Source organism: Mycteria americana, chromosome 25 (assembly GCF_035582795.1).
Source record: "Mycteria americana isolate JAX WOST 10 ecotype Jacksonville Zoo and Gardens chromosome 25, USCA_MyAme_1.0, whole genome shotgun sequence".
Taxonomy (NCBI): Eukaryota; Metazoa; Chordata; class Aves; order Ciconiiformes; family Ciconiidae; genus Mycteria; species Mycteria americana.
This window is the reverse complement of record NC_134389.1, coordinates 232,362-257,271: the sequence shown is the minus strand read 5'-3', so window position 1 is coordinate 257,271 and position 24,910 is coordinate 232,362. Positions and strand designations below refer to the sequence as shown.

Sequence of the window (24,910 nt, the reverse complement as noted above, 5' to 3'; positions counted from 1 at the left end):
GGGGGCAGGACCGACGCGCGGAAGGGGGGGGGCGTCGGCGTGGGCGGTTGCCACGGCGACGGGGTAGGGCGGGGCTTGAGCTGGACGCGCCCCCTTTAGGCGGCCCCTGCGGAGCTCCGCCCCCCCCCGCCGCCGGCTCGGGCTCCCCCGGGTCCCGCCGCCCGCCGCGGCCCCGGGACCCCGCACCCTGCCCGGACCCCGCCTCCCCACCCGGTACCCCGAGGGGTCCCCGCCCGCTCCCCTCCCCGCCACCCCGAACCTCGTCGCCCTTTGCCACCCCCAGCCGGGACCCCCGGGGACCAGCCCGCCCCGACGGCCCGGGTGGCACCGCCCCCTCCTGCCCCCCCGACCCCGCCCACAGGACCGGCCCCCTTAACACTCGTCACGTCAGGGGGGCTCCGCCCACACGTGCCACGCCCCACCCCGCGCTCTCTGTCTGTCCGTTCCAAGATGGCGGCGGCCGGGCGGGGCTGAGGCGCTCCCGCCGCCCGCAGGTACCGGCGGGGTCCGGGGGGGGGTGGGGCCGCGGCCGGAGCTCGCCCCCCCCGCGGGCCTGACTCTTCCCTTCCCCTTCCCGCAGCGCCCCGCGATGCGGCCCGGCCCCCTCGACGCCCCCAGCCGCCCCCGGTGATCCGGGCCCGAGGTGATCCGGGCCGGGCCCCGCCATGCTGCGGCGGCTGCTGGAGCGGCCCTGCACGCTAGCCCTGCTGGTCGGCTGCCAGTTCGCCTTCGTCGCCTACTTCTCGCTGGGGGGGTTCCGCAACCTCACCTCCCTCTTCGGCCGCGCCGCCGGGCCCGTCTTCGACTACTCCCGCACCCACGACGTCTACGCCAACCTCAGCCGCCTCCTGCCCCGCCAGCCCGCCCGCCCCGACCCCGCGCAGCCCCTGCCCTTCTGCCCCGAGCGGTCGCCCTTCCTCGGTGAGTGCGGGGCCGCCGTCCCGGGCGCCGGGGGGGGGGGGACTCGCCCGGCACTGCGGGCCTTGTCCCGCCGCGCCCGGCTCCTGCCCGCCGCGGTCGAGCAGGGAAGGTGGCCGTGGCGGGGGGTGACCCCGGGAGGTGGCGGGGCAGCGACCGGCCCGCCCCGGGGAAGAACCGGCCCCGCAGCTGCCAGACCGGACTGACCGGGTGGACAGGCAGGGCCGGTCCCGGTCCGGGGGGGGGGAGCTCCCGCGGTTCGGGGCAGTGGGGAGCGGCCCCGGGGATCCACACCCCCCCGCGGGTGCCGGCCCACACCAGCCCCCTGCCTCCCCTCGCGCAGTCGGCCCGCTGACGGTGAGCTTCAGCCGCGTGCCCACGCTGGAGCAGATCCGGGCGAAGAACCCGGCGGTGCAGGAGGGCGGCCGGTACCAACCCTCCACCTGCGAGCCCCGGTCCCGCACCGCTGTCATCATCCCCCACCGCAACCGCGAGACCCACCTGGGCCACCTCCTCTACTACCTGCACCCCTTCCTGCAGCGCCAGCAGCTCCAGTATGGCATCTACGTCGTGCACCAGGTGAGTCTGGTGGGCGCCGGGGGTTTTGCCGGGCGCCAGGCTCGTGCGGGGGCTGCCGCTGCCAACCGGCTTTCTCCGCAGGCGGGCAACTCCACCTTCAACCGGGCCAAGCTGCTGAACGTGGGGGTGAAGGAGGCGCTGAAGGACGAGGAGTGGGACTGCCTCTTCCTTCATGATGTTGATCTCATCCCTGAGAACGACCACAATCTCTACACCTGCGACCCCTGGAACCCCAGACATGTCTCTGTCGCCATGAACAAATTCGGATACAGGTGGGTGACGGGCGGGGAGCGAGCTGGGAGCGAGGGGACGGGCCCTGGCCTGGGCTCAGCGTCTGCCCCCCCTCTCGCAGCCTGCCGTACCCCCAGTACTTTGGGGGGGTCTCGGCTCTCACCCCCGACCAGTACATGAAGATCAACGGTTTCCCCAATGAGTACTGGGGCTGGGGCGGCGAGGATGACGACATCGCCACCAGGTAGGACGCTGCGGGGACCTGCTGGTCTCACCGTCACCCACGTTCATGTCCCGCCGGGAGGCACCGGGCACTTGCTGGGCCCTGGGATGGCATCACTGCGCAGGACGAGCGTGCGGGGGCTGTTGCTGCCGCACCAGGGGGGCTGCAGACAGCGTCCCCGTGTCCTGGCACCCTCGGGTGACATGGGGGCTGGTCCGCAGGGTGCGCCTGGCCGGCATGAAGATCGCCCGCCCGCCCATCTCCATCGGCCACTACAAGATGGTGAAGCACAAGAGCGACAAAGGCAACGAAGAGAACCCCCACAGGTCGGGGGGCTGGCGGGGGGCGTGGAGGGGCCAACGGGGGGCTCGGTGGTGACGCTCCCCCTCCCTTGTCCCTTCCAGATTCGACCTGCTGATCCGCACGCAGCGGATGTGGACGCAGGATGGGATGAACTCCCTCACCTACACGCTGCTGGCCAAGCACCTCCACCCGCTCTACACCAACATCACGGTGGACATCGGGACGGATCCCCGTGCCGGCCGGGGCCGCAGGGGGCCAGTGCCGGGCCACGAGGGCCAGAGGTACCGCAGCAGCACCAGCCTCTTCCGGGAGGAGATGCTGCGCAAGCTGCCCCGGGACGCCGCGGGATGGGGGGACCAGGGGCTGTCGCTGTACCCCCGGCTGCCCATGGCCACTGTGCAGCAGCCGCTGGCCGGTAATGACACCCAGGGCGGTGCCGGCTCCCCACCGGCACCGGGGATCACCCAGCACAGCCCCGAGGCTGCCAGGGATGGCAATGCCCACCTGGAGAGCAGCGCTGGTGCGGCTGCAGCACAGGAGGGGACCCTGCCCACCCGTGGGGACAACCAGAGCCTGCCGCAGGGCACCCGCTAGCCGCTGGCCACTGTGGACCCACATGAACTCTACTTGCCATGATCTGGCACCGGGAAGGGACCCCTGTCGTATGCAGCGTGAGGGAGCCACGGCCAGGCTGGTCGTGCTGTGGCCTCGCTGGAGAGACTGCGGGGAGCAGCGAGCCCCATGGGCAAACACTGGGGAGCTGCTGGCCATGGGGCTGGTGCCTGGTACCGGGGGGCACCCCCTGGGAATGGGGTGCAGGGAGAGCTAGGGACTTGCCTGGCCCCACCACCCCAAGGGCTGTGGGTGCCCAAAGACGGCCACAGGCTGCGCTGCCAGCACACGGTTATTTATTCTATTTATGAGCTGCTCCCTGGACCTTTATAAGGGTTTTTCAATTAAAAAGACCACTTTGTCCTACTGCCGTGGGGCTGCTGGGTGCCGGCAGGGGACATGGGGAAGCCAGGGCTCAGCACGGCCGCCCCAGCAGCTGCCCGATGGCCGCCTTAGCGCTGGCGATGCAGTCGTTGACGGAGACACCGGCGTAGGAGGCACCGATGAGGCTGAGGGGCAGCCGCTGCTCTGCCAGGAAGCGGCTAATGCGCTCTGTGGGGACCGGGATGGGCAGTGGGTGCCTCCGTGGGGGCCAGGGGACCCCCAGCCCCCACCCCCCCACTTACCTGTGCGCTGCCAGTGGCCCAGCGTATACTGGGGGATGCAGGCCTGGGTGGAGGGGAGCAGCCGGTGAGCACCGTGGGACCCCTCAGGAGCCCCCCCCGCCCCGCCCCAAGCCCTCCACCCCACGGTGCTGTCACCCACCTGGTGCACCTTGACGATGGAGCGTGTAGGGGCCGGCTCCAGGCCCAGCTGCTCCCGCACGGCCGCCTGCGCCCGTTGCAGCAGCAGTGCCGGTGCCACTGCCGCTGGGTCCCCAAAGCTCTGCCCAAACCAGGCGCCTCCCATCATCACCTATATTGCACCAGCAGCACCGTGAGCCCCCCCCCCCAGATCATCCCTGTCGTCCCCCCCCTCCCCAGCGGCTCACCGTCAGCCGCACCGAGGCAGCCCCCGCGCCGTCGTGCTGGGGGAAGGCCACCGAGTCATAGACGATGCCCAGGAGGGAGGCGTCCTCGGAAGAGGGCACCAAGTGCCCGAAGCCCTGGGCAGGAGCAGCAGCATGAGGGGGATGGAGTCACCTGTGGGCACTGGAGACACTCGTGGGTGCCAGGAGACACCTATGGGTGCTACCATCACCCGTGGGCGCCGCTCTTACCGTGACAGGCAACACAACGCCCTCATACTGCAGGTTCACCACGGCCACCGACACGGCCGGGATGCACCGCAGCTCCTGTGCCAGTGGCTCGGCCTCGGCCGGCAGGACCTCGGCCAGGGCTGGGAGGAGAGGGGACGTCAGGGGGGGTTCCCCCCTCCTCCCTGCCCCGGGGGAACCCGGGCACCCCCAGCCCTACCTGTGGCCGGGAGGGCGCTGACCACGTGGTCGGCCATCATGGTGCCGTCTGCCAGGGTGAGCTGGGGGAAGGAGAGCAGTGGCAGGGGGGGCACCGGGAAGGGGACCCAGGCGTGCCGGCACCTCTCACCCCCCCACCCCAGGGCCCTACCTGCCAGCGGCCGTCGGGGCAGCGGCGCAGGCGGCGCAGGGGCGCGTGGCAGCGCAGCTCGACGCCGCGTGGGCGCAGGAAGGCCACCAGCGCCTCGGCCAGGCTCTCCATCCCACCCCGCAGCGACCACTGGCTCCAGCGCTCGGCCCGTGCCCGCCGGCTCAGCCGGGACTCGGCCCCGCGCTCTTTCCCTGCAGGTGACAACACCGGTGTCCGCACGTGCCGTAGCGGTGGCACTGGGGTGCGTGTGTCCCCACGCGTCCCCCTGGCCCGGCGCTCACCGGAGCCCAGCGCCAGCCCCAGCAGGACGGATCGCCGGTGCCGCTCGGCCTTGAAGAGGGTGGGGAAGCAGGAGCGGACACTTAGCGCCCGGCAGTCCCCGGCGAACACCCCCCGGCACAGGCTGTCCACGGCGATGTCGGCCACCTGCAGGGACACGGTCGGGTGAGGCCGGTCCCCACCCGGCCCGTGCCAGGCCCTGATAAGCCCCCAGCACTATCGCCCGGCACAGGCGCCCACCTCCTGGCCGAAGCGGCGATGAACGAAGGCGTGCACGCTCTCATCGGGCTCCGTCCCGGCTGGAGCCAGCAGGTCCCGCACCCCGCTCCACAGCAGCGCCTGTGAGAAGGGGGGCACTGGCCGCAGCAAGCCCCTGGGGACACCGAGGGCTCAGGGGAGGGCGGCCCATGGGTGGCACCAGGGCGGAACCGGGGTGGGCACCTACCCCAGGCCCGAGGGCAGCTTGTGCAGGGCCCTGCCGGCATAGAGGAAGCGGTTCTTGGAGGCCGGGTGGTCCCCGGGGACGGGCAGGATGTCACCCTCCAGGCCGAGCTCAGAGACCTGCGGGGACACGGGCAGGACCGGGGGGGGGGGGCAGGGCAGAGGGCACAGGACCTGCCCTGGGGCAGCCTCGGCCAGACCCCGGCACCCACAGAGGGAGCCAGCGGACCTCAGTGTCCTGCACCCACCCAGGGACCCCCCCCATACCCTGGCACCCGCCCAGGGACCCCTGTCCCCCAGCACCCTGCAGCCAGCCCCGGGGCCTCCCCGGCCCACTGCATCTTGGGACCCCTGTGCCCTCGTGCCCCCAGGGACCCCGGGATCCATCCAGGGACCCCCCCCGGCCCAAGCACCCACCCAGGGACCCCCCCCGGACTCCCGCAGCCTGGACCAGCCCAGGGACCCTCCAGGCCCCAGCACCCTGGGGCCCCTCTGGCACCCCGAACCAAGCCCCAGGGACCCCCGACCTCCCCCGGGCCCCCCTACCATGCGCAGGGTGTCGGCGCCCACCGCCCCGCCGGGGCGGATGCCCCTGGGCCCGTGCTCGAACACGGCCCCGTCGGCGGTGCGGGTGCTCTGCAGCCACCCCCCCAGCCGGGCGCTGGCCTCCAGCAGCAGCACCTGGGGACAGCGCGGTCACCCCGGGGACACCGGGGCTGGGGATCCCGGCCCCCCCAGGGGGGGGACAAAGCCCCCGGGACAGCCCGGCCCCCGCGGACACGGGCCCGCGCTCACCTTGGGCGGGCGGGGGCCGCGGGCCAGGTGGTAGCAGGCGGCCAGGCCGCTGATGCCGCCCCCCACGACGGCCACGGTCGGCGCCATGAGGGACCTGGGGCGGGCGGGGCACCGGCACCCACGGACCCGCCCGGCCCGGCCCGGCCCCGGCTCCTCCCGCCGGCGCCTCTTCCGGAGCCCGGGCTCGGCAGGCCCCGCCCCTTCTCCGCGACTGACAGGGGGAGAGGGCGGGGCAAACTGGGCGGCGCGCCAATGGCACGGCGCTGTCCCCTGATGGACAGGCGTGGGGACCGCCCCCCGACACGCTACGGGAGCCGGGCAGGGCCAGGCGGCAGCGCGGAACGGCCGGCAACGGGCCCTGCCCCGCCCGACGAGCCCCGCCCCGCCCATGAGCTCGATACCCCGCCCCTCCAGCAATGAGCCCCGCCCCCGCAGCTCACCCGCCCATCAGCTCCAGACCCTCCCCTCCAGGATCAGGCCCCGCCCCTTCCGCCCCAGCCCCGCCCCTCACGCAGAGCCCAGCCCGGACCCCACGGCAAGCCCCGCCTCTGTGCAATTAGCCCCGCCCCTGTGAATGCAAGCCCCGCCCTTCAAGCCCACCCACCCCACCGGCTCTCGACCGCAGGCCCCGCCCCTCCTCCATTGCCCCGCCCCTTTGTCGCCAGTCCAGCCCCTCACTCACTGCCCCCCCCCCGCAGCGCACCCACCCCAGCCAGGGCCAACCCTTCACACCTCCAAACTGTGGCTTTTTAGGGTTTTTTTAGTAAATTTATTCACAAAAGCCCCGCCCGGGGCAGCGTGGGCTGCGGCCACCCGCCCTCTGTCCACACCCCGCCGCAGGGGGCTGGGGGACCGCCGCCCAGGCCCAGGGAGGGGCAGCCCCCCACCGCGGGGGGCCGGGGCGGCTCAGGGCCTCCTGCCGGGGGGCTCCTCCAGCTCGTAGAAGAGGACGTAGCCCTCGCTGGACGGCACCTGGTTCTCGCTGATGGGCGAGACGCTGCGGCGGCACCCTCAGCCCATGCCCGCCCCGGCCGGGCGGGGGGGGGGGGGGGGGGGGGGGGGGGGGGGGCGCGGGGCCCGGGCAAGGTGGGGGGCCGTCAGGGTGGGGGGCACCTACCGGGAGTCGTTGTAGACACGCCAGCCGGCCGGGTCCCGGCAGAAGGCGGTGTAGTGGCCGTAGTGGACGCTGCCCGAGTGGTTGCAGAGGGCGTAGAGGCTGTAGACAGGGCTGCCTGCGGCGGGAGGCCAGGCTCAGCGCCGCCCACCGCCGCGTCCCCCCACCACGTCCCCTGTGCCGCGTCCCCCCGCCGCGCCTCACCCGCCTTCTCGCTGGCAAACTCCCGCAGGTTGAGCTGCTGCAGGGGGAAGTCCACAAAGACGGAGCACTTCTTGATGGAGTAGCGGGTGGTGGAGAACCGGTTCAGGTCTGGGCAGCGTCAAGGGAAACGCAGCCCAGAGAGGCCGCAGGGGCGGCACCCCACTCCCCGGGACACTCCCCACCCCTCACCACGAGCACTGGCAGCTCCGGGCGTCCCAGGCCTCTCCCCCGGCCCCCCACCCTCCGGTCCCCAGAGGATACGGAGCACCAGGATGCGGGGGAAGCGCTGGATCGTCAGCTTCTTCGTGCTCCGCGTCCGCTGCCGGCACTTGTCGCAGACCTGCTGGCGGCACAGCGTCGGTGAGAAAGGGCTGGGGGTGCCGAACCCAGGGTGCCGAGCCACGGGCCCCGGCCTCTTACCGGGGCGTTCTCCGAGTCCAGCTCCTCCTCCTTGGTGAAGAGGCTGAAGCAGTCGTGGAGCGAGACCTTCCCACCAGCAAAGCTCTTCTGCAGGGGGAGAGGGTCAGGCAGGTGGCCGGGCGGTGGCCAGGGGGAACGGGGGTGGCTGGGGGGGACGGGGGTGGCGGGGGGCTCTGCCCCATCCCTACCTTTGGGATGGGCAGGGAGAGATCGCAGAAGACCTCAAAGGTGGTGGAGCGGTAGCCGCACGCCTGGCACTTCAGGCAACTCTTCAGCTGCCCCACAAAGAGGTCTGGGGGCAAGGCGGGGGGGCGTGAGGCTGGGTGGAGAGGGGCACCCCGAGGGGTTTGGGGGGCCCGGGGGGGGTTGCCCCCACCCGTCAGTGCTCACCCACGATCTTGCTGTCCTCCCTCTCCAGGTATCGCTTCCACATCTGGTTGGCGCGTTCGTCGTCGCTGCAGGGAAAGGCGGTGGGTCGGGCTGCGTCTCCATGGCTGGGACCCCCCCGCTGGGACCCCTCTCCCCCTCACCTCAGCGTCTCGGGGTCCTCCAGCGCGGGGGTCCGCCGAGTGTCCGAGAGGATGCTGGGGGTCCTGCGGCCCTTGCGGTTGATCTCCACGTGCAGCCGGTCCATGAAGAACTTGAGGAACTCCTGCGCATCCTGCTGGCTGCAGCGGGACGGACCCATCGCAGCCACCGCGGCACCCGGACGCCCAGGGGGCAGGGGAGCTGCCGGGGGTCCCCCGGGGTGGGGGGGCGAAGCCTCACCTGTATCCGGTGAAGGAGGGAACGTATTTCTGAAAGACGGCCTTGAAGCGCCCGGGGTTGACGGCTTCGGAGGACTCGGGGTGCCAGAGGGCGGCAATGACGTCGGCAAAGGCTGCGGGGACAGGGGATGTGGTGGGTGTCAGTGCCAGCGGGGTTTATGTGAGACCTGGGGGGGGGGGGGGGGGGGGTGTGAGCTGCGGGGGGCTCCCGTCCCACCTTCGGTGAGCTCCTGGGGGGCGCGGGGGCCGGGGGGCTGCTCCTGCTGGAAGTCCCGGCGGAGGCAGTAGTCCCGCAGCGGCTTGGTGCTGCTCAGGCACTGCAGCACGGCGTTCATGAAGCACTGCGGAGAGAGCGGTGGGGATGCAGTGACCTGGGGGGCCACCGGGCCTCCGTGTGTCCCCCACTGTCCCCTCACAACCCTGACCGTACCCTGCTGCACCATGGGGACACCGGAGGGGCTGGGGGTCCCTGGGGACACGCTGGCCCCGGCGGGAGGGAACCACTTGGTTATGGCCCACTGCAAGCCCTCGGGGACCCTGGGTCCCTTGCACATCCCAGGACAGACGGACGGGTGGGCTCGGGGGACATGGGGACGCAGGCGCTTACCGTGTTGCCCAGGTTCCTGAGGCCGATGTGGCCCGAGCCCAGCAGCAGGGTGTGATGGGTCTGCAGGGACACAAAGGGACAGGAGTGAGACTCGTCCCCATGCAGCAAACCCCTCCGACCGCCCCTCAGCTTCCTACGGACGGACAGACGGACGGTCCCCCAGGCGCAGAGCCTTCACCTCGCCGCTGACGAGCAGCAGCCCCATGACGGCCGTGTGTACCACCGACTCGGAGATGTCGGCGCTGCGACCCTGCAGCTCCCGCTTGGTGAGCAGGGTGCGGTGCAGCTTGCGCGGCAGCTCCACCAGCGTGGCTCCCTGCAGCCCCGGCATGGCTCCGGCACGGCTCCGGCACGGCTCTGGCACGGCTCCGGCACTGCCCGGGCACCGGGACAGGACTGCGGCACCGGTGTTGCCGGGCCCCCTCTGCCTCTCTAAGCCACAGCTCATTAGCTGATCCGATTTCCCCTAGCTATTCTGGGCCTTGCTGGAGGCTCATCTCGGGGGGATTAATTAGCGGGAGAGCCACCTCGGGGACAGCGGGCGCCAGGAGAACGGGGAGCGGAGGCAAACACGCCCGCCTGCCCCGTGCTGGTGCGGTGCGGGAGAGCGGCGCGGGGAGCAGGGCAGCTCGGTGGGGCCGGGGGCAGTCCCTGCACTGCCCTTGGGGGACGCGCCACGGGGGGCCGAGCCGCATCCTCGTCCCTGGCTGGCGCAGGCCCGGCCACGGGATTTCAGGGCACCTAATCCCCACGTGTGGCCCAGGGCGAGTGGAGGACAGGGCCCGGCTGCTCCACAGCGAGAAGGCGGATGCGGAAATGGGCACGGTACTGGCCAGCCCCCGGCAGCCCCGGAGCCGAGGGGACTCAACCCTTTCGCAGCGGGGGTCCCCCAAGAGAAGCAGAGCGGGGAGAGGCAAGACCGGCACCGCTGTCCCACCCCAGCGGCGTCACCGACCCCGACAGGAGTGAAGCTGCTGCCCTGTGACTGGGGGAAACGTGGGGGCCAGGGCACGTCCCGCCAGCAGGACAAATCCTGAGGGCTCTTACGGCTGCCACCTTCTCCTCGGTCCTGCCGGGTGCTGGGGCTCTGCCCAGGGCGGGGCTGCCGGGCGCTGGAACGCTGGGGCTGTGGGCGTACGGGGGGTCAGGGGCAGTACGAGTCCTTGGGCAGCCCTCGGGCCGGACGGAGAGCAGCGGGGCAGTGGGCTTCCCGTCCAGCCCTGGGGAGACATTGACCCTCCGGAGAGAGGAGCTCCTCCTGAGCGCCAGCGAGCCGGCGCTCAGCTGGTGGCCGCAGTCCCTCAGCACCAGGCGGCTCAGCACCGCCGCCACGTCCTCAGTGCGGCCACCGCCGCCGCCCTGGCTCAGGTCCCCGATGCTGATGGATTTGGAGCGGGCCAGGTTGCTCCGTCGGCGCTCCGCCTCGCGCCCCGCCAGCGAGGCCCCGGTGGGCAGAGAGAAGGAGACGCTGCCCGGCACGGCGCCTGCCTGCGGAGAGCCGGGCACCCGCACCGCGTGGTCCGCCTTCACGGGCCCCCGCCGGCATGTCGAGCTGCGGAGAGCCTCCCCCCGTTTCGAGGCCCGACCCCGGTCCAGCTCCAGCTTCTTGCCACGGTCGTCCAGCGGGCCAGGCCGGGGCGGCAGGAGGCGAAGCTTGGGGGCCGGGGAGAGCCCGTTGGCGGCGGAGGCCAGGGCAGCGGCATGGCGCTCCTGGCTCAGGGCCCGGTGCCCGCTGGGCAGCTTGGCGGCAGCCTTGGGCTGGGAGGTGACGACGGCGTGGTCCCTGGCCCGGCCGACGCGGTGCTCCGAGGCTTGGGGCATCGTGGGGATGACCGAGAGGGGAGCCCTGCGGGGAGAGGGATCGGGCTGATGCCGGTGGTGCCGGGCCAGTGCATGGGGGCACCGGGGCCTGCACCCACCTCTCTCGCCGCGCCTCCTCCCGCCAGCACCGCTCACAGCCCCCCGCGGCGAGCGGCCGGCCAGAGAGTCCTGTCAGCGGGGGCCCTGTGGCACAAGGAGAAACGCTCTGGGTCACCGGACGGGACCAGGGGACAGCGTGGCTCCGGCAAGACCCCGCTGCCCCCCCTCGCCCGGCTGCCACGGCACCGACGGGAGGCGAGCGCCGTGCCGCGCTGCCCAAGCCGCTGGGCGAGTCACGGAGGCGCTTGGCACCACCGGGAGCGGGTTCCTCCCGCCTGCCCGCTCCGGGCTCTGCCGAAGCACCGCTCGGTGCGGCCGGGTGGCGAGGCAGCCGTCCCCCGGCTCCTGCTCCGTGGGGGCACCGGGCGCTGGAGGGTGCGGGCCCTGCGGAGGCTGCCGGCGCTCAGCACGCCCCGGGGAGGGGCCCGGCGGCGGTGGCCGTCCCCAGAGAGCGGCTGGAGCGGCTTTGCGGGAGCTCGGCCCCGGCGGGCAGGGAGGGGGGGACGGCGTTCCCGCTGCGGGCGCAGCGCCGGCGGGGGCCGACGGCCGCGGTGCAGCCGCGGGGGCTGTGGCACGGCGAGAGCCCCGAGCCCTCGGCTGCGGCCGCGGCGGAGCCCCGCGGGGCCCCACGCTTTGGCAAAGGTCCCCAGCCCCCGTCCCGCCCGGGCCTGTCCCCAGCCCCATGGCCCACCCAGGCACCGTCCCCCGTCCCACCCGGCCGCTGTCCCCTGCTCTGGTCTCCCCCCACCCCCCGGGCACCACTCCCCGCCCCCCCGGGGCCCAGCCGCATCCCACCGCCTGCCCGGTACCGGGGGACACCGGGCGGGGGGTGGGGGGGATGGGAGAGGTCGGTGTCCCCCATCCCGGCCTCGCTGCCCGCCCCGCAGAGCCCCTCCCCCGCCTGCCGCCCGCCTCCCGCGCCCCCCCCGGTGCAGCCGGTGCCCCCCGCCCCCGCCCGCCGCCGCCCGCCGCCGCCGCACCTCCCGCGGGCCGCCATGGCAACAACTCCCGCAGCACCCGCCGCCATCTTTGCTCCTCCCGCCCGCCGCCCCGCCCCCGGCGGCCTCGCGCGCCGCAATGCGCCTGCGCCGACACTGCGCCACGCCCCCCTCCCTGACGCTTCCCCGTCGCCATGGCGCCCGAGCGGCGTCCGTCCCCCCCCCTTCTCTAAAGCGACAGCCGCCGCGCCCGCCCTTCTTAAAGCGACAGCGTCCCCGGATAAAGCGTTACTGTAGGGTCGCGCAGGGCGGGCCGACCCCCGAGGGCTGTAGGGGAGAGCCAGGAGCTTCCCCACCCCACCCCGCCACGACCCCCCAGAGCAGCAGGCGGGGGCAAGGCCGGGGCTGAAGAGTTTATTGGGGAGCAGCAGCGCGGCGGTGGGGAGGTGGTGGGAGCAGCTGGGGGGGGGGGGGGGGGGGGCCGCGGACAGCCATCACCCCCCCCCCCCCCCCCCCCCCCCCCCCGCCGCTGCTCACTTCTCCTTGTGCTGGATGATGCCTTTGGCGACGAGGTCGGGGATCTCCACGGCCAGCCAGGGGCCCAGCTGCGGGGACAGACGGTGAGCAGCCCCGCGGGTGACACCCCCCTCCCCGGGTGACGCCCCCGACTCACCCCCAGCGCCATCAGATGGGCCAAGCCGAATTTGGGGACGTTCCTGGCCCAGAGGGGCTTGAAGTGGTCGCTGAGGCAGATCTTGCCGCCCCTGCGGGGAGCGGGGAGCCGTCAGCCCCCCAGGTCCCCCCAGGCGCGGGGGCACCCCCGGCCCCGGGCCCCCCAGCCCCCCCACCTGTACATCTTGGCCGTCTTCCCGTCCAGCTCGGGGATGGCGATCTCGGGGGCGGTGGAGGGGTAGGTCACCGGGATCTGGGGGGGGAGGCGGCGGGGGGGGGTCAGCGGCCCCGCCGGCCCCCCGCGCCCCCCCCCCCAACCCCTCCCCCCCCCCCCCCCCGCTCACGTCAAACTCGATGGCGAACTCGTACTTGAGCAGCTCGTGGACGTACCAGCACTTCCCGAACCACCTGCAACACACGGGGGGGGCCCGGCCCCCGCCCCCCTCAATCCCGGGGGTCCCCGGACACCGGAGCGGCCCCGGCGCGGGGGGAGGCCCGGCCCGCCCCGGCCCCGCTCACCCACCGGGTGCCCTCGGCGTTGGACTCCAGGCGGAACCAGTCATTGTCGGCGCGTTTGTTGTTCTCCACGTACTGGGGGAAGGAGCGGGGGTGAGCGGGGCCGCCCCGAGCCCGGGGAGCCGGGGGGCCCGGGGAAGGAACCGGGGGGCCCGAAGCGGCGGGGCCGGTCCCGGCGCACCTGGATGAGGGCGCGGTACTCCTCCTTCAGCCGCGGCGCCCAGCCCTCCCGGTCCCGCGGCCCCGCCGCCGTCCGCAGCAGCGGCAGCTCCGCCACCGCCCGCCGCGCCGCCTCCTCCGCCATCGCCGCGCCGCCGGAAGCTGCCCATCTTGGCTCGGGGCGGAAGTGACGCTCAAGGAGGCGCTGCGCCCCGCGCCGCCATCTTGCTTAGGGGCGTGACGCGACGGCGGGGGCGGGGTGTAGCGGGCCGGCGCCGCCATCTTTACGAGGGGCACGGGCAGGGTGCGACGCCGCCACGGCGCCTCCATCTTTAGTGCTGGCAGAGCTGAGTTTGTCGGGTCTCAGCCGCGCCCACGCCTCCCCTCCCCCCCGGGGCTCCCCCCCGGGGCTCCCCCCCCCCCCCCGGGGCTTCCCCCCCGCCCCGGCCCCACAGCACCAGGGACACGGCAGCGGCTCCAGGGCTTTATTGTCACGGGGGGGGGGTGCGGAGGCCGCCATGGCGGGGCTCAGGCTTGCCCCTCGCCCAGCTCCAGCAGGGAGGAGAAGAGGCCCAGAATGTTGCTCTGCAGCTCCTGGGCCAGCGGCACCAGCTGCTTTTTGGCCCGGTCCAGGTAGGCCCTGGGGGAGAGGTGGCCAGTGAGGGGGGGCCGAGGGGCGGCCAAGGGACGCCCCCCGTCCCCCCATCGTCCCCCCCGTACTCGGCCTGGCTGCGCAGCTCCTCCACCTGCAGCTTCTGGGGCAGGTCCTTGGTCATGAAGTAGGAGAAGGACTGCAGATGGTGGGTGATGGGGTCGCTGGCCGGGGTGGGGGCCTCCTCGGGCGGGGCCTCGCGCCTCACCAGGGCGGCCTGGAGGCGGCAGGCGCAGAGCAGCAGCAGGGCGGCCGCCAGCACCTTCATCTCGGCAGGGCTGGGGGCCTGCGGGGCCGGGTCAGCGGCGGCCGGCCCGCCCCACGGCTCTGCTGTCCCCTCCTGCCCCGCAGCATCTTCCCACCCCCCACCCCTGCCCCATGGCTGCCCCCGTTGTTCCCTGTCCCTGCCCCACCCTGCCCCGTGGAACCTCGGTCCCCTTCCTGCCCCACAGCTCTGCCCCAGCCCTGCCCCACAGCCCTGCCATCCTGCTCCCACCCCATCCCAGCCCCACGGCTCTACTGGCACCGTCCTGCCCCACTCCTGTCCCATCCCACCCCACGGCACCTCCATCCCCATCCTGCCCCCTCCCGGCCCCACAGCCCCGTCCTGCCCCACAGCCCCGTCCTGCCCGGGCGCTGGGTGCCGGCTGCCGCTCACCTGGGCAGGACTCTGGGGGTGCGGGGCTGCGGGTGCCCCCTCGGGGGCTGCTTATATCCCCCAGGCCAGCTCCCGCCCCTGGGCCAGGGGGCCGTGCCGGCCCCCGCCACAGCCTGGGTAAACATGGCAGGGGTAAGGGTCGCTGCGGGGGACGGGACGGCCCCTCCTCGTCCTCGCTGGGGGTGGTCCTGCACCCCAGGGTCCTGTCTCTGTGTGCCCAACGCCCCATGGCCCTGGCAGGACGTGGATGACAATGGACCAGGGACTGGGGCTGTGGGGGGCCCTGGGGGCCGGGGGTGCCACAGCGGGGGCTTGGCTGGTAGCCCTGTGGCATGGGGTGGCCCCGTGGCTTGTTGGTACCCTGGGGCACACAGTCGCCCTGTGGCATGTTGGAGCCCCGTGGCAAGCGGTGGCCCCGTGGCACCTGGTGGCCCTGCGGCATGTGTGGCCCTGTGGCATGTTGCAGCCCCACAGCAGGCTGTAGCCCCATGGCACAGTGGGACTCCCAGAGTAGCCCCAGGGCCCCCCCGTACCCCCACTCCAGCACCCCCCAGCCCCTCTGCCCCAGCCCCGTGGGTCCCGGTGGCCGCCCCACCCCGGCTTCCTGGCTCGGTGGGGGCACCCTGGGGGGCTGCACACCCCGGCCCCAGCCCCGGCCACCGCCGGCACCCACGGGGCAAAGGTTGTTGCCTGCCTTATCGCTGACCCTCGGCCGCCAACGTGACAGTGTGACTCAGCGCGGGGCGGGCAGGGGCTGTCCCCATGGGGTCCCAGAGGGGGCACCCGTGGGGGGGGACCCTGGGGACATGCCACCGCGGGGCCGGGCTGGGGGCCAGCTCTGGTGCTGTTTGGGGACACACGGCCAAAGGGCACCTGGGTGGCACTGGGGACAAAAACTCTCCGTCCCCCAGGTCACCAGTGGGGCCACCGGGGCCCTTTCCCCTTCAGGCCTTTTCCAGGAAAGCTGCTGGTGACAGCAGCAGGGGCAGGGGATGGGGGGGGGCACGGGGAAGGTCCAGGGACACGGGGCAGGGGGCAAGGAGGGGGATGTGGGACTGGGGAAGCGGGACAAGGAGGGGCCGCCGGGCAGGGATCAGGGCAGGGGAGACGGGGAGGGAGCTGAGATGGGGGGGGCACAGGGAGGGGGCATCGCGGGGACGCGGGGGGGAACTGGGACCCAGCCGGGGGGGTCCAGGGAAGCGGGGAGGGGACATGGGGGGAAAGGGACGCGAGGGTGGAAATGGGATGCGGAGGGCGGGGACAGGGAGGAGATGGGGGGCACACGGGCCACGCGTGGGGACACACGGGCCACGGCGGGGGGCGCGGGGCGGCCCCGGCTGAGCCCGCGGGGGCGGAACGCGGCGGCCCCGGAACGGCGCCGCGGGGTCCGGGGGTCCGGGGCGCCGGGTCCGGCGCGGCCCCGCCCCCGCCGGCTCAGCCAATGGGCGGCGAGCGCTGCCCGCCCCCGAGATGGCGGCGGCGGCCTCGGGCGGGCGCGGCCTCGCGAAGCCGCTTCCGGTGGCGGCGGCGCCCGCGCCCGCGATGGCGGCGCCCGGCGGGGACGGGGGGGGCGGGCGGCCGTAGGGCCGGGCCGGGCCATGGGCAACGTGCTGGGCCCCGCCGCGCCTCGGGCCCCGCGCCGGGGGGAGCCGCTCGGCAGCCCCGGCAGCTTCGATGAGCTGCACCGGCAGTGCAAAGGTGGGGCCGGGGGGGCGCCGGGTTCGGGAGGGTACCGGCGCCGGGGGGGACACCGGGGCCGGTCCCCCGGGTGGCCCCGGCAACAGTAGGGGGGTGCTGGTGGCGCTGGGGGACGGGCTGGTACCGGGGTGACGGGGGGGCGGCCTGTGGGTGGCCCTGGGAGAGGTGGGATGGCACCGGCGGGCTGGCCCGGGGGGGACACGGCAGCGGGCGGGTGGCCCGGGGGGGGGGACACGGGCAGCGGCGGCCCCGCTCAGCCCCCGCTCTCCCCCAGAGGTTTTCCCGCAGCAGATGGAGGGGGTGAAGCTGATCGTCACCAAGACCCTGAGCAGCCACTTCCAGGTGAGGGGGACGCACAGGGGCCCGCGGGGCCGTGCTGGCGGGGGGCTGCTGCCACCCCCGGGCCACCCCCCTGTCCCCCGCTGACGCGCCATTCCCCGCAGGTGACGCACACGGTTCACATGAGCACTCTCGGCCCCTCCAGCTACCACTTCAACGCCACTTTTGTGGGGGACCGGCAGCTCGGCCCCACTGAGGTGAGGCCCCGCACCCCGGGGTGGCCCCGGAGTGGCCGCAAGGCTCTGAAGTGGCACCAGGATGGGTGGGGGTTACCCGGGGGTGAAGGGGTCCCAGCCTGCGGCTCAAGCCGGAGTCAGGGGGGCGGGGGGTCCCTGTCCCTCCAGCTGTCCCCCCCTGTCCCCAGGCCTTCCCCACGCTGGTCGGGGACATGGACAACAGCGGCAGCCTCAACGCCCAAGTGCTGCACCTCGTGGCCGAGCGCATCCGCACCAAAGCCGTCTTCCAGGTGGGGCTGGGCGGGAGAGGACCCTGGGGTGGGGGTGCCGGGGCGTCTCCGTCACGCCCAGGCGGTGGCAGGGGTGGTGGCAGGACCCACTGCAGCGCCCGTCCTCTTGCAGACGCACCAGGCCAAGTTCGTGACGTGGCAGTTCGACGGCGAGTACCGAGGGGACGACTGCACTGCCACCCTCACGCTGGGCAACCCCGACCTCCTCGGCGAGTCCGGTGAGCGGGGTGTCCCCCTCCCGGCTGCTGCGCCCCGGGGGGCCGAGCGCTGAGGGCTGTGCTGTCCCCGCAGTGATCCTGGTGGCCCATTTCCTCCAGAGCGTCACCTCCCGCCTGGTCCTGGGCGGGGAGATGGTTTATCACCGGCGGCCGGGGGAGGAGGGAGCCATCCTGACGCTGGCGGGCAAATACACGGGTACGCGGGCGCCCCGCGGGCACGGCCCTGGGGGTCCTGCCTGCCGTGCTGGCCCCGGGGGGACGCCCCGGCTCCCCTCGCCCTCCGCTTTGCTTCTCTCTTCCAGCTCTGAAGTGGGTGGCGACGCTGAACGTGGGGTACGGCGGCGCCCACGCCAGCTACTACCACCGAGCCAACGAGCAGGTGAGCGTCCCCCACGCGTCCCTGTCCCCCGTGTGTCCCCGTGCCCCTGGGGCCTCACGTTTTCTGCCCCCCAGGTGCAGGTCGGGGTGGAGCTGGAGGCCAACACGCGGCTGCAGGACACCACCTTCGCCTTCGGCTACCAGCTCAACCTGCCGCAAGCCAACATGGTTTTCAGAGGTGAGCGAGGAGCTGTGCCGGCACCCGGCACCCCTGGCGCGGGCCGGGCGCTCACCCCGTCCCCCCCCCCAGGGCTCCTGGACAGTAACTGGAGCGTCGGGGGGGTGCTGGAGAAGAAGCTGCCCCCCCTGCCCGTCACCCTGGCTCTGGGCGCCTTCCTCAACCACTGGAAAAACCGTTTCCACTGTGGCTTCAGCGTCATCGTGGGCTGAGGGGCTGCAGGGGCAGGCGGCACGTGCCACCGTCCTGCTCAGGGAGTCGCTGCGCCGCGCCGTGCCGTGCTGCGGTGCCGAGGGAGCCCGCAGAGGGGGGACCCGGTCCCTCACGGCCGGGGGACGCTGTGTGACGGTGCGTGGTGGCTGTTAGCGCCTTTGGGCTGAGGAGCAGCTCCATCCCCCCGGCGCTCACCCGCGCCGCCCTCCTCGCCCCTGTTCCACGCTTCCCGCTGCTCCCACTGCTGCTCTGCCTCGGTTTCCCTCCGGCAGCGCAGGGGGTGGCTCCGGGCTGCGGCGGGGGCTGGAGGTGCCGGTGGTGCCCGCGTGCACGCACCTGTGGAGCCTGGAAAAATAAAGGAGCTTTACTCTGCCCTGTAAAGTGCACTGGTAGTCGGCGAGCCCCGGTGCTCGCAGCCGGGGGCCGGGGCTTGGCGCGGGCTCTAGCTGATGATTTCGGAGAGCAGCGGCGTCATGGAGGACAGGTCCTGGATGTGGAGGATCTGTCGTGTGTTCTCCACCTTCAGCGTCTGCAGTTCCGTCAGCAGCAGCAGCAGCTTTGCGTAGAGAAACCTGGGGCAGGGAGGAAGCGCCCGGCTCAGACCCGGTGGCTGTCCCCACGGTGGAGGGGGCCGCGGCTGTGCCAACCCCCCCTGCACGTACCTCCCCTCGGGCATGGGGTGCCGGTGGTCAATGTAGCTCTTGAGCGTCAGGGCCACCTTCTCCTGGAACTGGTCGATGAAGTCCCGCTGGGTGATGCTGGCGTGGTCTGGGGGCGCAGGACGGGCAGGCAGCCGTCAGCAGGGCCGAGGGGACGACCCGCCGCGGCCACCACGGTCCCTACCTGGCGAGAAGAGCAGCATGGCCTGGAGCAGGACGTACTCGGCCTCGTGCAGCTGCAGCTTCTTCAGGCTGACGTGAAACTTGAGCAGCGGCTCCAGGTAGATCTGCTGGAAGCCGGCTGGGGGAACATGGCAGTGATGGGCGAGCCGGGATGGGGACGTGGCTGTCCCCTGCTCCCCGGTGCCGCCGTCCCCCCGCCCCTCACCCAGGGCTCCGTCCTGGATGGTGTAGCAGTGCTGCCCGCACTCCCAGGCGTTGGTCTCCACGTTGAAGACGGTGTTGAACTGGATCTGGCAGATCTCCAGGGTGGCCCCTTTCAGCAGCGAGATCTGGTCGTCGATGGGCAAGGTCCTGCCGGGGGGGGCGAGGGGAGGCGTCAGGGCCGGGGTGGCGGTGGGGGTCTCCCACCCGTGCCCCCTCCCCGTGGACCTGAAAGCCGGGATCTCCTTGGCGAAGTTGATGACCTGCTGGATCATGAAGGTGCTGAGGTCGGCGAAGTGGGGCAGCATGGAGAAGACGTCGGGCAGCACGTCCTCGTCCAGGCAGTCCGGCTGCACGGACAGCGGCCACGCAGCGTGGACGCCCGGCTCTGGCGGGCTCTGCGGCCGCGGGCTGGGGACATAGAGGCGCACGGCAGGCTGTGGCGGTGGCAGCCGGGGTGTCAGTGCCGTGCCGGGGTGCCCGCAAGGACAGTCGGGTCCCGGGGGTCCCCACTCACCCAGTAGTGTGTGAACTGGGAGAAGCTGGAGTCAAAGGTGCGCTGGTGGGCCACGATGAGGATGCTGATGAGCTCCTGCTGCTCTGCCGTCAGCCCCCCCGGCTGCTCCCGCTCCAGCCGCCGCTGCCCCCGCAGCGCCCGCCGCCGCCGCAGCGCCTCCTCCGACATGATCACTGCCATCCCGCCGTCACCCCCGGACCAGGGATGGGGGTCACCGGTAGCACAGGTCCCCCGTGGCCCCCCAGGTGCTCGGAGATGCCACTGTCCCTTTGTCCCCTCTGTCCCGCACCCCCTTGCTGTCACCTCTATGCCCCTGTCCCTTGCTGTCCCCACGCCCCTGGGCTGTCCCATCCCTTCTGCCCCCGTGTCCTCCCCTGTCATCCCACCCAGGCTGGTCCTTTCTGTCCCTCGTTCCCCTCCGGGTCCCCCTCATCCCCTTTTCCCCCGTGTTCTCCCACCCAGGCCCTCCCTCTCCCCTTTGCTCCATGTCCCCCTCGTCCTCCCCGGGTCTCCCCTGTGTCAGCTCGTCGCCTCTCCCCCCAGGTCCCCCCCCGTGCCACCGCACTCACTGTCCTTCCGCATGCCCACATCGAGGCACTTCTGGAGGCGGCAGGCCTGGCACTGCCGCCGCTTGGCCTTGGTGACGGGGCAGCTCCGGGCGAAGGGGCAGGTGAAGCGGACACCCTTGTTGATGGAGCGCCTGGGGGGACACGGGAGCTGTGAGACCCTGTGGGCTGTCACTGTGTGTCCCCGGGGGGACAGAGGGGCCGCAGGGGCTGGGGGACAGGATGTCCTGGGGCAGAGGCCACCTCTGGCCCCCAGGACCCTGTCACCACTGTGCCCTCGAGAAGCTGAGTGGCCTGAGCATGGGGTGGCAGCAGCCTGGTCCTGTCCCACTCCGTCCCGTCCTGTCCCATCTTGTTCCATCCCACTCCATGGTGTCTCATCCCATCCCATTTGTCGCATCCTGCCCTGTCCCCTTGTCCCATCCCGTCCTGTTTCATCCCATCTTGTCCCGTCCCATCCCATCCTGTCCTGTCCTATTTCAGCCCATCTTGTCCCATCCCATCCCATATTGTCCTGTCCCATCCCATCTGTCCCGTCCTGCCCTGTCCCCTTCTCCCATCTCATCCCGTCCCGTCCCATCCTGTCCCATTTCAGCCCATCTTGTCCTTTCCCATCCTGTCCTGCCCCATCTCATCTTGTCCCCCCTCTCTGTCCCATCCCATCTCACCCCACCCTGTCCTATCCCACCCTGTCCCTGGCTCCCTCCCGGTGCCGCGGAGCAGCCCTGGTCCCCCGGCGGTGGCAGCCCCCACCTGAAGAAGCCCTTACAGCCCTCGCAGGTCATGACGTGGAAGTGGTACCCGGTGGCGCGGTCCCCACACACGGCGCAGACCTTGTCCTCCCCGGGCTCCGTGTCCTCCCCTCTGGGGACCCGGCGTCCCCGCAGTGGGTGGGGGCTGCTCTCCGTGTCCGAGGGGCTCGACACGGACATGGCCGGGGATGCAGGTGACGGTGCCTGGACTGGGGGGACCACAGCTAGGACAGAGCCTGCAGGATGGGGTGGGCGAGCACGGGTGTGGAGGGTGTGCGTGTGCATACACGCACCAAGGCTCCCGCTTGAGCAACACCCGGCACCGTGCCCTGCAGGCAGGACTGCAGGTCCCGCGGCTGCTGCCCCAACACCGGCTTCCACGCCACGTCCCCAGGAGCCACCGTGTCCCCCCTGCCCTGCGGTGCATCGCCCTCGTGCACCCACCCACCGCCACAACCTCCCGCCCCGGCCACCGCCGAACCACCCGTGTGACACCCCCAAAGGTGGCTGGGTGCCCGCTGGTGCCGGTACCCGGGACCTGGTGCCCACCGGTGTGGCCGGTGCCTGCTGCTCGCCACTGCGCAGCGAGGGGCTGCCCGGCCCCAGCTCGTCCCCGCTGCCTCCCAGCTGGAGCCCTGTGGAGTTTGAACCTTGAACTTGAGCAAGGCTGTGGCAGGCGGGGACAGGCAACACGTGGGGGGGGAGAGGCAGCACGGGAAGGACAGGCGGGGACAGGCAGGTACAGGCATGGCAGACATGGGGGACAGGCAGGCAGGAGGACACACGAGGGTGCTGGGAGAGGCGTTCGGGGTGGCAGAGCCCAGAGGGGACAGGGACCGTGGCGGGGGCCATCCTGCCACCGGTGACCTTGGAGGAAGGTCCTCGTCACCGGCCGCTGCCAGTGGTGTCCCTGTCCCAGGACCCCTGGGCAGAGCCTGTCCCCCGCGGTTCCCACCCTTGGGGTGCCCCGGGATGGTGGCAGCTCGGGGGGTGACGATGGCCATGACGGCCACGGCCCCCCCGGCTCCCCCTGGTCCCCCCCCGGCTCTGGCCCCGCGGGGCGTCGAGGCTCGGGGGGGGGGGGGGGCCGGGTGAGACACGCGAGGGGGCGTGTCCCCAGCCGCCCCCGCCCCCGTGCCCCATTGGCTGTCCGCGGCCGTCACTCAGCCGCGCCCCTATAAAGGCAGCGGCGAGCGCGGGGCGCCGCACACCGGGAGCGGCGGTGGCAGCGGAGCGGCCATGAGTGAGGTGAGGGCTCGGTGCCGGCAGAACAAGGGCTTTTCCATCTTTTCTTTATTTTTAGCAACGGGCCGGGAGAGGAACTGCCCTGGGAATTGCGGGGGGGGGGGATGTTGCACCCCGGGGGGGGGGCTGGAGGCGGGGGGGGCCCCCAGCGGCTGGGGGGGCCCCCGGCAAAGCAGAGCCTGTGCCCTCCTGGTGCGGGCTTGCTGCCGGGGGCCCCGTGTCACCCCCGGGCACCCCTTTCTCTCTGCAGCGCAGCCCCCGTGAGTCCCCTTCCGTGGCAGAGGCCCCCGGCGGGCAGGAGGAAGGTGAGGACCCCCAGCACCGGCAGGGTGCACCCTGTGGGGTGCCCTGTCACCAGTGTCACCTCTGTCCCATGCCCTCTTGGGACCCCTGCTCTGCCCCGGTGCCTGGGACCCCGCTGACTGCTCCCATCCCTGGAGCCTCCAGGATCTGTGTCCCCACCATGGGGGAGGGAGACACCTGGATGGATTTGGGGACCTGCTCTGTCCTTCCCTTGGGGAGGGTGGGGTGCCCCCCCGGGTGTCCCTCACCTGAGAGGGGGGGTGATGGGGTGCTCCCCTGTGTGTCTCCTGCTGTGGGGGGGGCAATGCAGGGTGCTCCCTGGGTGCTGGGGTGAGTCTGGGGTGCCAGGCTGTAACCAGGTCAGCCCCTGTCCTGTGTCCCGTCCCGTCCCCCCCCCAGCCAAAGCTGTCGACCCCAAGAAGGTGGAGGAGGAGGAGGAGATCGACATCGACCTGAGCGCACCCGAGACGGAGAAAGCTGCGCTCGCCATCCAGGGCAAATTCCGCCGCTTCCAGAAGCGAAAGAAGGAGTCGGGGCCCTGAGCGGCTGCAGGGTCCTGCGACCCCCTGCCCACAGCGGGCGCCCCACTCTTGCACGTGGGCATGGCCCCATCCTGACCTCCACCATGCCAGGCCTGCCCTGTCCTCTGCGAGCAGGGCCAGGGGGGCTCAGCCCTTCCCTACCCCTTGCCCACCCCTGAGCCAGGACCCTGGGTGAAGCTGGGGAGTCGATGTGGGGGGGACGCGGTTGAGTCCTGTGTCCCCCGGTGTGGACGTGGCCCTTGTGTGAGGGAATGGCATGGAAATGCCCTTCTCCCTGGGGCAGCCCCCACTTCCCCATCCGTGGCGATGCTGGCTGCTGGGGATGTGCGGGATGGGGGGGACATCGGTGTCCCCTGAGTGAGGGAAACCCCTGTCCTGCCCCAGCGGGTGGGACACTGAGGGGGGGGGACGGGGACAGGTCTCACTGCAGCTCACCATGGGGAAACCGAGGCTCCCCTGGCACTTGGATGTTCCCCATCCTTGCACTGCCCCCTCCCCACGCTCCTGTCATTGTCACCGTCCCCTCCCCTGGGGGGGGGGGGGGGCTTTTAGCATGTGTAAAGAATAAACCATGGGGAAGAGGAGCCGGGCTGGTGCTTGGTCTGTGGGAGCGGGTGTGGGGATGGTCCCCACCTGGTGGGACCCCCAGGTCCCCCTTCTCTGGGGAGGTGGGGTGAAGCCCCCTGCTAAAAGCAGCCCCGCAGGTCCCCGGGGCCAGGCTGTCCCTACCTGGGGGGGCACAGGCAGGAGCGTCCCCAGGATGTGGGTAGAGGGTTCCCCCCTTGGGATGGGGCCCCTTGGCTGGCGCTGTGGGAATGGCTTCATCCCCACCCTGGGATCTCCTGTCACTCTCTGATTTGGGGTTTTCCCCATGATATTCTGCTTAATTTATCAGTCTCAGGCCCCAGAGCCGTGGCCTCATTTCCCATTGTGCTGCTCTTTGCAGCAGTGATGAAAGATGCCACCACTTGCTCCTCTTCCTCGAGGGATGAAGGCCTTGTGGCATTGCATCCCTCCAGGCATCAAAGTTTTGCTCGGGGCCAGCTTCGGTGGTGGTTCCCAGCCCCAGCTCCCACCGCAGCAGCACCGAGAGCAACTGCAGGAGGTACCTGGGCTGCTGCTGGTGATGAGGAAAAAAAACCTGCTTTGCGGTGGTTAAGATAAAGCCATTTGGGGGATTTGCACCGGGGTTTCTTGGCGCTCAGATGTGAGGTGGCTGTGGGGTGACTGGGGACGCTGGGACCCGGTGCGGAGCCGCAGTGTGTTGGCAGAAATAGCTCCCTGGAAAGAAAAACAGTGTCGGTGGCCAAGGGAAAGGCAGGGCCCAGGGGACGCCCCGGGGACGCCGGGGTCAGGCTTGGCCCCCGCTCGCTCCACAGACTTATTAGGGAAAAGACAATTATAGCCCTGGTGGTGGGGCCGGGGGGGCAGCGCAGGGACCCGTCCCTCGCAGCCTCGGCTGTGTCGGTGCGGGAGCGAGTGCTCCCTGTCCGCTCCCGTGCGGAGTCGGACGGTGCAGCTGTGGGAGGGGGCTGCGGGCTGGCACCGAGCCCTGGGGCGGGAGCGCTCCTGCTCCGCTCCAGCATAGAGTCAGCCCGTCGCCCCAACTGCCCCCCCATCGCTGGGGCTGCGGTCCCTCCCTGAGCCCCGCTGCCAGGACAGTGACATTGCTCCCAGGTGAGCAACGACCATGGAGGGAGACCCCTGCCCGCCCCAGGGGGGACCCGTACCCACCACATGTCCATGCCTGGGGCTGTGCACCCAGGGTGGGACCTGAGACTTGGCCTCTGCCTTAATTGGGGTGAGCTTTAATTAACGCAAACGCAACGGCTTGGTGGGGACGAGGGGGAAGGTGGCCCTAGGGTGGGGCACAGCCGTG

At 72.2% G+C, this 24,910-nt stretch overlaps 8 protein-coding genes across 15 annotated transcripts; 3 read left to right on the top strand and 5 right to left on the bottom strand.

The window, feature by feature from the left end:
- The first annotated feature begins 380 nt into the window (after positions 1-380).
- Positions 381-3,233, top strand: B4GALT3 (beta-1,4-galactosyltransferase 3). Of its 3 annotated transcripts, XM_075524737.1 has the most exons (7): positions 381-494; positions 581-921; positions 1,262-1,497; positions 1,579-1,769; positions 1,850-1,972; positions 2,173-2,277; positions 2,356-3,233. In XM_075524737.1, exons 2-7 carry the CDS (start codon positions 666-668, stop codon positions 2,846-2,848), a joined length of 1,404 nt encoding a protein of 467 aa, XP_075380852.1. In that variant the 5' UTR covers positions 381-494; positions 581-665; the 3' UTR covers positions 2,849-3,233. The 3 variants fall into 3 exon arrangements, with proteins under 3 accessions (XP_075380852.1, XP_075380854.1, XP_075380855.1); XM_075524739.1 differs by lacking the exon at positions 2,173-2,277; XM_075524740.1 differs by lacking the exons at positions 1,850-1,972; positions 2,173-2,277.
- Positions 3,227-16,644, bottom strand: PPOX (protoporphyrinogen oxidase). Of its 3 annotated transcripts, XM_075524735.1 has the most exons (13): positions 16,637-16,644; positions 5,947-6,057; positions 5,698-5,832; positions 5,156-5,271; positions 4,951-5,083; positions 4,713-4,857; positions 4,432-4,622; positions 4,282-4,342; positions 4,086-4,204; positions 3,858-3,971; positions 3,632-3,781; positions 3,493-3,535; positions 3,227-3,418 (listed from the first exon to the last, which is right to left on the bottom strand). In XM_075524735.1, the coding sequence occupies exons 2-13, from the start codon at positions 6,031-6,033 to the stop codon at positions 3,282-3,284; spliced, it is 1,431 nt and encodes a 476-aa protein (XP_075380850.1). In that variant the 5' UTR covers positions 6,034-6,057; positions 16,637-16,644; the 3' UTR covers positions 3,227-3,281. The 3 variants fall into 3 exon arrangements, with proteins under 3 accessions (XP_075380850.1, XP_075380849.1, XP_075380851.1); XM_075524734.1 differs by lacking the exon at positions 3,493-3,535; XM_075524736.1 differs by lacking the exons at positions 3,493-3,535; positions 5,698-5,832.
- Positions 6,709-12,005, bottom strand: USP21 (ubiquitin specific peptidase 21). The gene is made up of 13 exons (XM_075524965.1): positions 11,959-12,005; positions 10,106-10,904; positions 9,059-9,118; positions 8,669-8,792; positions 8,453-8,564; positions 8,215-8,352; positions 8,075-8,139; positions 7,873-7,976; positions 7,685-7,771; positions 7,526-7,604; positions 7,265-7,372; positions 7,064-7,178; positions 6,709-6,943 (listed from the first exon to the last, which is right to left on the bottom strand). Exons 1-13 carry the CDS (start codon positions 12,003-12,005, stop codon positions 6,853-6,855), a joined length of 1,929 nt encoding a protein of 642 aa, XP_075381080.1. The 3' UTR covers positions 6,709-6,852.
- On the bottom strand, positions 12,388-13,445 carry UFC1 (ubiquitin-fold modifier conjugating enzyme 1). Its single transcript, XM_075524966.1, has 6 exons — positions 13,286-13,445; positions 13,112-13,179; positions 12,933-12,996; positions 12,765-12,841; positions 12,590-12,680; positions 12,388-12,521 (listed from the first exon to the last, which is right to left on the bottom strand). The coding sequence occupies exons 1-6, from the start codon at positions 13,406-13,408 to the stop codon at positions 12,450-12,452; spliced, it is 495 nt and encodes a 164-aa protein (XP_075381081.1). The 5' UTR covers positions 13,409-13,445; the 3' UTR covers positions 12,388-12,449.
- Positions 13,792-14,184, bottom strand: APOA2 (apolipoprotein A2). The gene is made up of 2 exons (XM_075524664.1): positions 13,984-14,184; positions 13,792-13,903 (listed from the first exon to the last, which is right to left on the bottom strand). Exons 1-2 carry the CDS (start codon positions 14,181-14,183, stop codon positions 13,792-13,794), a joined length of 312 nt encoding a protein of 103 aa, XP_075380779.1. The 5' UTR covers position 14,184.
- TOMM40L (translocase of outer mitochondrial membrane 40 like) lies at positions 15,999-18,435 on the top strand. Of its 4 annotated transcripts, XM_075524743.1 has the most exons (9): positions 16,053-16,271; positions 16,546-16,613; positions 16,715-16,807; positions 16,975-17,076; positions 17,189-17,294; positions 17,368-17,490; positions 17,597-17,673; positions 17,748-17,850; positions 17,923-18,435. In XM_075524743.1, the coding sequence occupies exons 1-9, from the start codon at positions 16,172-16,174 to the stop codon at positions 18,060-18,062; spliced, it is 912 nt and encodes a 303-aa protein (XP_075380858.1). In that variant the 5' UTR covers positions 16,053-16,171; the 3' UTR covers positions 18,063-18,435. The 4 variants fall into 4 exon arrangements, with proteins under 4 accessions (XP_075380860.1, XP_075380859.1, XP_075380857.1 ...); XM_075524745.1 differs by lacking the exon at positions 16,975-17,076 and having other exon boundaries at positions 15,999-16,271; XM_075524742.1 differs by having other exon boundaries at positions 16,052-16,271; positions 17,748-18,435.
- A 70-nt stretch (positions 18,436-18,505) lies between these two features.
- Positions 18,506-21,121, bottom strand: NR1I3 (nuclear receptor subfamily 1 group I member 3). Its single transcript, XM_075524741.1, has 8 exons — positions 20,943-21,121; positions 20,193-20,323; positions 19,624-19,796; positions 19,335-19,543; positions 19,111-19,256; positions 18,907-19,023; positions 18,726-18,831; positions 18,506-18,635 (listed from the first exon to the last, which is right to left on the bottom strand). Exons 1-8 carry the CDS (start codon positions 21,119-21,121, stop codon positions 18,506-18,508), a joined length of 1,191 nt encoding a protein of 396 aa, XP_075380856.1.
- Positions 21,122-21,937: 816 nt separating this feature from the next.
- PCP4L1 (Purkinje cell protein 4 like 1) lies at positions 21,938-23,605 on the top strand. The gene is made up of 4 exons (XM_075524662.1): positions 21,938-22,009; positions 22,109-22,189; positions 22,245-22,491; positions 22,889-23,605. The coding sequence occupies exons 1-4, from the start codon at positions 21,938-21,940 to the stop codon at positions 23,029-23,031; spliced, it is 543 nt and encodes a 180-aa protein (XP_075380777.1). The 3' UTR covers positions 23,032-23,605.
- The last annotated feature ends 1,305 nt before the right edge of the window (positions 23,606-24,910 follow it).

Excerpts from the sequence above, each read along its gene's own strand:
- PPOX (XM_075524734.1), bottom strand. The coding sequence starts at position 6,033 with ATGGCGCCGACCGTGGCCGTCGTGGGGGGCGGCATCAGCGGCCTGGCC. Across the intron at positions 5,084-5,155 it reads AAGCTGCCCTCGGGCCTGGG|GGGCTTGCTGCGGCCAGTGC; the intron begins GTAGGTGCCCAC and ends CGGTGTCCCCAG. Across the intron at positions 4,858-4,950 it reads ATCGCCGCTTCGGCCAGGAG|GTGGCCGACATCGCCGTGGA; the intron begins GTGGGCGCCTGT and ends GTGTCCCTGCAG.
- APOA2 (XM_075524664.1), bottom strand. The coding sequence starts at position 14,183 with ATGAAGGTGCTGGCGGCCGCCCTGCTGCTGCTCTGCGCCTGCCGCCTC. Across the intron at positions 13,904-13,983 it reads GAGCTGCGCAGCCAGGCCGA|GGCCTACCTGGACCGGGCCA; the intron begins GTACGGGGGGGA and ends CCTCTCCCCCAG.
- USP21 (XM_075524965.1), bottom strand. The coding sequence starts at position 12,005 with ATGGCGGCGGGTGCTGCGGGAGTTGTTGCCATGGCGGCCCGCGGGAG. Across the intron at positions 9,119-10,105 it reads CCGAGGAGAAGGTGGCAGCC|ACCCATCACACCCTGCTGCT; the intron begins GTAAGAGCCCTC and ends GTGTCCCTGCAG. Across the intron at positions 7,772-7,872 it reads TCTCCCTGCCCATCCCAAAG|AAGAGCTTTGCTGGTGGGAA; the intron begins GTAGGGATGGGG and ends CTCCCCCTGCAG.
- TOMM40L (XM_075524742.1), top strand. The coding sequence starts at position 16,172 with ATGGGCAACGTGCTGGGCCCCGCCGCGCCTCGGGCCCCGCGCCGGGGG. Across the intron at positions 16,808-16,974 it reads GGCAGCTCGGCCCCACTGAG|GCCTTCCCCACGCTGGTCGG; the intron begins GTGAGGCCCCGC and ends CCCTGTCCCCAG. Across the intron at positions 17,491-17,596 it reads GCTGGCGGGCAAATACACGG|CTCTGAAGTGGGTGGCGACG; the intron begins GTACGCGGGCGC and ends TCTCTCTTCCAG.
- PCP4L1 (XM_075524662.1), top strand. The coding sequence starts at position 21,938 with ATGGCCATGACGGCCACGGCCCCCCCGGCTCCCCCTGGTCCCCCCCCG. Across the intron at positions 22,190-22,244 it reads GCGGAGCGGCCATGAGTGAG|CAACGGGCCGGGAGAGGAAC; the intron begins GTGAGGGCTCGG and ends CTTTATTTTTAG. Across the intron at positions 22,492-22,888 it reads CCCCGGCGGGCAGGAGGAAG|CCAAAGCTGTCGACCCCAAG; the intron begins GTGAGGACCCCC and ends TCCCCCCCCCAG.
- UFC1 (XM_075524966.1), bottom strand. The coding sequence starts at position 13,408 with ATGGCGGAGGAGGCGGCGCGGCGGGCGGTGGCGGAGCTGCCGCTGCTG. Across the intron at positions 12,681-12,764 it reads AAGACGGCCAAGATGTACAG|GGGCGGCAAGATCTGCCTCA; the intron begins GTGGGGGGGCTG and ends CGCTCCCCGCAG. Across the intron at positions 12,522-12,589 it reads CCCATCTGATGGCGCTGGGG|CTGGGCCCCTGGCTGGCCGT; the intron begins GTGAGTCGGGGG and ends CTGTCCCCGCAG.
- NR1I3 (XM_075524741.1), bottom strand. The coding sequence starts at position 21,121 with ATGTCCGTGTCGAGCCCCTCGGACACGGAGAGCAGCCCCCACCCACTG. Across the intron at positions 19,544-19,623 it reads CCCAGTTCACACACTACTGG|CCTGCCGTGCGCCTCTATGT; the intron begins GTGAGTGGGGAC and ends CCACCGCCACAG. Across the intron at positions 18,636-18,725 it reads CACCCCATGCCCGAGGGGAG|GTTTCTCTACGCAAAGCTGC; the intron begins GTACGTGCAGGG and ends TCCCTGCCCCAG.
- B4GALT3 (XM_075524737.1), top strand. The coding sequence starts at position 666 with ATGCTGCGGCGGCTGCTGGAGCGGCCCTGCACGCTAGCCCTGCTGGTC. Across the intron at positions 1,770-1,849 it reads ATGAACAAATTCGGATACAG|CCTGCCGTACCCCCAGTACT; the intron begins GTGGGTGACGGG and ends CCCCTCTCGCAG. Across the intron at positions 1,973-2,172 it reads GATGACGACATCGCCACCAG|GGTGCGCCTGGCCGGCATGA; the intron begins GTAGGACGCTGC and ends GCTGGTCCGCAG.